The 6,756-nt window shown below is 34.5% G+C and overlaps 1 protein-coding gene across 1 annotated transcript; it reads left to right on the top strand.

Annotated features, from left to right (window-relative positions):
* The first annotated feature begins 3,429 nt into the window (after positions 1-3,429).
* On the top strand, positions 3,430-5,605 carry LOC142542550 (9-cis-epoxycarotenoid dioxygenase NCED2, chloroplastic-like). The gene has a single exon (XM_075649235.1). It carries the CDS (start codon positions 3,510-3,512, stop codon positions 5,334-5,336), a length of 1,827 nt encoding a protein of 608 aa, XP_075505350.1. The 5' UTR covers positions 3,430-3,509; the 3' UTR covers positions 5,337-5,605.
* The last annotated feature ends 1,151 nt before the right edge of the window (positions 5,606-6,756 follow it).

Genomic DNA, 6,756 nt, shown 5'->3' with positions numbered 1-6,756 from the left:
TTATTGAGAAGATCGATACATGTTAGAAATTAAGCTAGCTAGATTGGCGAGGTATTTAAATTTCAACAAAAAAATTGGTTATGTATCCAAATCTCTCCATATTGTATTAACTATCAAAATCAGCATCGTTTTTCTTTTCAATTATGAAGTTTTTTCATTTTAGTTTTTCTATGATCGGTCATAGGATATAAAATTCATTTGACTCGACGTCACTTAATCATAAAAATTCTTCTCGACGAGAAGAATATTTATTTACTTTATTGGTTGAATCAACTGCATTAATATATTATATATCTAGAATTCATGATATCAGGAATTCATCTAATCATAAAAACAGATATTTTATTTGTATCACTCATTAAAAACATTACTTTTTATTTTAAAAATGGACATGACTTACCAGTATCACAAATAAAGATTTATAAGATCATCTCATAATATACCTACTGTGCAAGCATATCCAAAAGTGAGTCGCCTCCTTCCCTTCTTAAACCTTGAAAACTTCAATTTTTTGTTTAGTTTAGTGAAAAAAATAATTTCAATCTCCAAGATTTTATCAACAATTTCCTAATATGAAGTATTCTTATATCATGACCCTTTTTTTTAGTTGAGAAGCCTAAATCATGTTTAAATACATGTTGATTTTTTGACTTTTCCGTGCCATGAGAACAAGCATTTTTGTCATAATGTGGACCAAACTTTTAACCTAAATCCATAATTATTTTCCCACTAGCTATTTGCGTGTCAAAATGTGAGAGAATTTGACTTGGAAAGTAGCTAATTCTGTAGTAAGGGACGGTGTTACCGAACTTTTCAGATTGAAGACCTTGAATTATCCCACGAACTTTGGAAAAATATGAATTCAATATTAGATCAAAAGAATGGTCCATGAATTAGGTTTACCAGTTTAAGGGTGGATGGTCAACAAGTATGACGGTTTTATATATATATATATATATATATAATAATAATAATAATTGATGTCAATATATTCTATACGAAATATGTAAAGAAAATCTTTCTGGAGAATAGTTCCATGCGCGCGGTTGGGCACATGTAAACACATGTGCACCCGTGGACTAATGAATTCCAGAGGTTGGCCATTTTAATTTTGACTGGCAACACACACATGCCCGCCATTAATTCTACATTTATTCTTTTTCATTCTATATGTGGGTTTATGTCTACTTTCACGTAGTTTATTGCATTTGGTAATTTGTTAGATTTAGGTTCCGTTGGATAAGTATTTATAAAACGTTTTTACTAAATAAAAAATTTGTAAAAGGTTTTTAAAATTGTTTTAAGGAAAAAGAGTTGTGTTTGAACAACTATTCTATAAAAACATTTTTACAATTTAAAAGTAATAAATTTTGATTTGTATCAACGTCTTCATTTCTAATAACATAAAAAAAGATCTCAATTGTTATTTAAAAAATGAGTAGGTCTCTTGTGAGACGTTCTCACGAATATTTATGTGTGAGACGGGTCAACCCTACCGATATTCACAATAAAAAGTAATATTTTTTTATGGATAACCCAAATAAGAGATCCGTCTCACACAATACGATTCGTGAGACCGTCTCACACAAGTTTTTGCCTTAAAAAATATACTTGAAGCACATTTTTTTAAAAATATTTTTAAACAAATATTTTACAAAATCTTATCCAAAGGCATACTTTAAAAATTTTACTTATAAAACATTAAAAATATTTTTAAAGTATTTTAAAATTTTGATTCATATTTTCATGACAAATTATATAATATCCAATTCTATTAAAATGCTTGTGTTTAATTAATCAAATAAATCCTTATCGAGTTGTTTGTATATTTCAGATTTTTATATACTTGCATGTCATTAATTATGATTAAATCAGCTAAATTTTATTGTTGAATTTTGTTAAACCAAAGTATCGCTAACTAATATTACAAAATGTTAACTCACCTAAACCACTATACATTTTATGTTGCTAATCAATCATTAATGTTTCAATAACACAAATACCAAAGCTACGGGACATAATTATTTATAGGAGTCGTGGTCAAAAAATTATAAAAAAACAATTTTTTTAAAAAAAATCAAATCTTTAGTTGATTAATAATGATTAGATATCACATGCATGGTTTAATTATAGAAAGTAGTAGTAGATCACGGCAAATATTTGCTATCTGCAAATAATTATCATGTGCTGCGATCATCATGATTAATCATTGAACTAATTTGTCACGAAAAATTTAATAAATGGACTAAGCCTTTCAATAAAATAATATACAAAATAATAAATATTTTTTTATTATTTGTGATATATGAATTAAGGCAAATATAAGTTATGTTGATTTTATATTATTTACTTTTTAAAATATGTCTATCGTTAATTGTACGGGAAATGCCTCACTTGGGAAAATTCAATGGGAAATATTGAAGTAATTAGTTGGATGCGCTCGATTGGAAGAATAATTGAAATGATTGTTGGATTAATTAATGGCCTGAATTAATAAGCGGTAAATCAATATTAATTGATTAATTTGCATGCCGACTGCATGTGCCTCACTTCAATTATTGTTTTAATTGTGTGACGATTTAATTAACTTATAGAGAGTTGTGTAATTATCAAGCCACTGGCTGAGGATTTGTCACATTTGACAAAATATTGTCTACTTGTCCGATAAAGTGTCATTTCATCAAGTGGATTAATGAACTATATAGTTTCGTCCTTTTTTATATATAAGGTATATAAAAATAAAGTTGTTAGCAAATATAAAAATATTATATTTTCATTTCAATGATAGACACAAAAGTGGATATAGTTGGTGAATACGACATATCAAAATTATATAGGTATATACCAAAAAATGTTAGTTTAGAAAATTGTATCTTATGTATGTATTATTTTACATTTCACAAATAAAAAGATAAATTCTAATCAAGAAATGTAACGTCCTACGGGCTCGGGAGTTAGAGCTAAATGAGCTAGGTTAATGGTAGTGCATATAGGAACTATAGTAGGTCTCTTGTAAGACGATCTCACGAATTTTTATCTGTGAGACGGGTCAACCCTATCGATATTCACAATAAAAAGTAATACTCTTGGCATAAAAAGTAATAATGTTTCATGAATGACTTAAATAAGAGATATGTCTCATAAAATATGACTCGTCAGACCGTCTCATACGAATTTTTGCATAGAAACTAATGTTTTAGGAAGTGGGCAATCTAAGTTATTGACTCTAATTCTATTAGTCAAATCATGCGACCGGTTGATTTACATGCTTCCTGGAGAAGATGCAACCCCACGATCATACATATACATTACCTCCCATTCCACGTGGTCTTCTTTGAGATGTCTAATCTGGTCCAAATTTTTAACATGAAAGCACCGAACAAACTCGACCTTAATTCTCCTTTCCCCCCACACCACTCTATTTAAACCCCCATTCTTTATACCCTCCTCACTCCCCTTTCTCATCTTAAGAACAAAGCTATTTCAACTTCTCTTTTCCACACCTCGAGATGATTAAGCATATGGCTTCATCTTCTTCTGTATTAGACACAAATTCAAGTTATTGGGCAGGAAGTAGAGTTTCTAGCCCACAGTTCTCGTTTGTCGAGGTGGGATATCGATCAAACTCGGTCTCGATGAGGAATAGGCATTCGAAAAGAAATAGCATCAGTTGTGTTTTGCATTCACCTTCGATTTTCACTTTACCCAAGCTGCCCTTTCAAACAACCACGACACCTAGAACAAATTTGCCATCCAAGAAATCTGATGTTCAGGCGCCACCGCCCGAGTGGAACATACTAAAAAAGGTGGCAGCCAAAATCTTGGACGCGGTGGAGGGCGTATTGGTTTCACACGAGCGCCAACACCCACTCCCCAAGACTGCCGACCCAGGAGTCCAAATTGCTGGAAACTTCGCTCCGGTTCCAGAGCAGCCGGTACAGAAAAATCTTCAGGTAACCGGTAAAATTCCCTCCTGCATTAACGGCGTGTACTTGCGTAACGGCGCCAACCCTTTACACGACCCAGTCGCGGGCCACCACTTATTCGATGGTGACGGCATGATCCACGCCGTGACCATCCAAGGAGGCAAGTCCGTCAGCTACGCTTGCCGGTACACGGAGACGCAAAGACTGACTCAGGAACGTAAATTGGGACGACCCGTTTTTCCTAAAGCCATTGGCGAGCTCCATGGGCATTCGGGCATAGCCCGGTTGATGCTCTTCTACGCCCGAGGCTTATTCGGGATACTGGATCACAGCCATGGCACAGGGGTGGCTAACGCCGGGCTAGTATACTTCAATCAAAGGCTCCTAGCCATGTCTGAAGATGATCTTCCCTATCAAGTTCGAGTGAACCCATCAGGAGATCTCGAAACAGTTGCGAGGCATGATTTCTCGGGGCAATTGAAAAGTGCCATGATTGCGCATCCAAAGATTGATCCTGAGTCTGGTGAGCTATTTTCTTTGAGCTATGATGTTGTTCGAAAACCTTATCTTAAATTCTTCAAATTCTCCAATGAGGGCATTAAATCACCTGATGTCGAAATACCACTTGGTGTTCCCACAATGATACACGATTTCGCCATAACTGAGAATTTAGTGGTGATCCCTGATCAGCAAGTGGTTTTCAAGCTTCAAGAAATGATCAAAGGAGGCTCCCCTGTGATCTACGACAAGGAAAAGATTTCCAGGTTTGGAATTTTGTCGAAAAATGCTAAAAATGCGGACGATATTATATGGATTGAGTGCCCCGAAACCTTTTGTTTTCACATATGGAATGCTTGGGAGGAGCCGGAGACTGATGAGATCGTGGTGATTGGGTCATGCATGACTCCACCTGACTCTATTTTTAACGAATGCAATGAGAAATTGAAAAGCGTTTTATCCGAAATCCGACTGAATCTAAAAACAGGCGAGTCCAAAAAGCGGCCAATGATAAACTCGTCGAAGCAAATCAACCTAGAAGCCGGCATGGTTAACCGGAACCGGCTTGGCCGGAAAACCAGGTACGCTTATCTTGCCATTGCGGAGCCCTGGCCCAAGGTTTCCGGCTTCGCAAAAGCGGACCTGTCCACCGGAGAAGTCGAAAAGTTCATCTACGGCGATTGTAAATATGGAGGCGAACCGTTTTTTGTCCCCAATGACACGAATTCCAAAAGAGAAGATGATGGGTATATTCTCACATTCGTACACGACGAAAATGACTGGAAATCAGAGCTTCAGATCATAAATGCCATGACATTAAAATTGGAAGCCTGCGTCAAGCTTCCATCAAGAGTCCCGTACGGGTTTCATGGGACCTTCGTGAGCTCAAAAGACTTGGAAAATCAAGCATAACCAACGTACTGGAAGATCGAATTAAATGTATAGATACGTATAGCAGTTCGTATGTATATATATTCTGTCGACGGCAGTACCAGAGGGATCGGTAGATTTAGATCAGCGTCCCCGGAATTTTCTGCTACACTCAGATTATGATTTCGACAGTGGTTTTGTTAGCATAAATTTTAGTTTTACTCCGCTGCCAGGCTTGTAGCTTTTGCTGTAGGTATTAATGGAGCTCAGCCGGTTTCTGTTTCTTCTACATATTCCATGCTTGCTTTCGGTTCCCCAATAAATGCATATTATTATTATTTTCTTCAATGTGGTTTTACATTTTGTCATCTTTTTTCTTTAAATTTAAGAATGCATATCATGTAATATTATTATCTAATTATTGTAATAATAATTAGATAGACTTTATTTTATTTTAATTAATTATTCCTTGGATAGAACTATATATATATTACAACTATTAAAAATGAATGGCATTAAACTAGAAAATCGAAATATAGAGTTTTTATTTTTAAATTGAAATATAGAGTTTTAAGCAAATCGAAGGTTGACCTTCAAGTTGAACCACTAGCTAACCAATTAACTATTAAGGTAAATCTTCCCTCGGAGATATCTTATCTTTTATTGTTCAAAACAATTGTCTTAATCAAATAGGATTTAATTTGGTTGTTGTAAGAGACACGGTGCTTGTGTTTGGATCGAGATATTTGGACTTGTTGAGGGATTTCAAATGACAAGGTTGGATAGTGGATTTGAAATATACTTGGTTTGGATACGATGATTTGATTTGGAATGAAGAATTTCGTTGGAGAAGACATTTGAACGATGATTTTGAAATGACATTCATCTTAGGGTGTATCTCAAATTAATCACAATTATCATTACGAGCACATATATATACAAGATTTTTTATGTGCTTTTCGAGTGTGTTCCAGGCTTTATGGCTGTTGCAATAATTTGAGTTAATAAAATAGATTGGGATATGTTAATAACGTCTCAGCTTGGATAATATAATCAAAACATATAATAGATTTAAGAGCGGGCAGTGCTGCATTATCTGTGTAGTTGGCCATTCTCTTAGTGTTATTTTTCCATAAAGAATAGTCTCATCCTCAGCAAGTGGAAAAACCAACGGAAAGCTTTAATTTTGTGATAGATATATAGCAAAAAATTGTGTGAAACGGTCTCACGGGTCGTATTTTGTGAGACAGATCTCTTATTTGGGTCATCCATGAAAAAATATTACTTTTTACGCTAAGAGTATTACTTTTTATCGTGAATATCGGCAGATTTGACCTGTCTCACAGATAAAGATTCGTGAGACCATCTCACAACAGACCTACTCTGGATATATATCCTTTTCCTTGGAATTAAGTGCGCTCTAGTAAAATTTGGTCGACTGTGCACGTCCATATATGTATAT

The sequence above is a fragment of the Primulina tabacum genome, chromosome 4 (assembly GCF_025594145.1).
Source record: "Primulina tabacum isolate GXHZ01 chromosome 4, ASM2559414v2, whole genome shotgun sequence".
NCBI classification, from domain to species: domain Eukaryota; kingdom Viridiplantae; phylum Streptophyta; class Magnoliopsida; order Lamiales; family Gesneriaceae; genus Primulina; species Primulina tabacum.
Note: the sequence above shows the minus strand (reverse complement) of the source record. Positions and strands in the feature narration are given on the sequence as shown.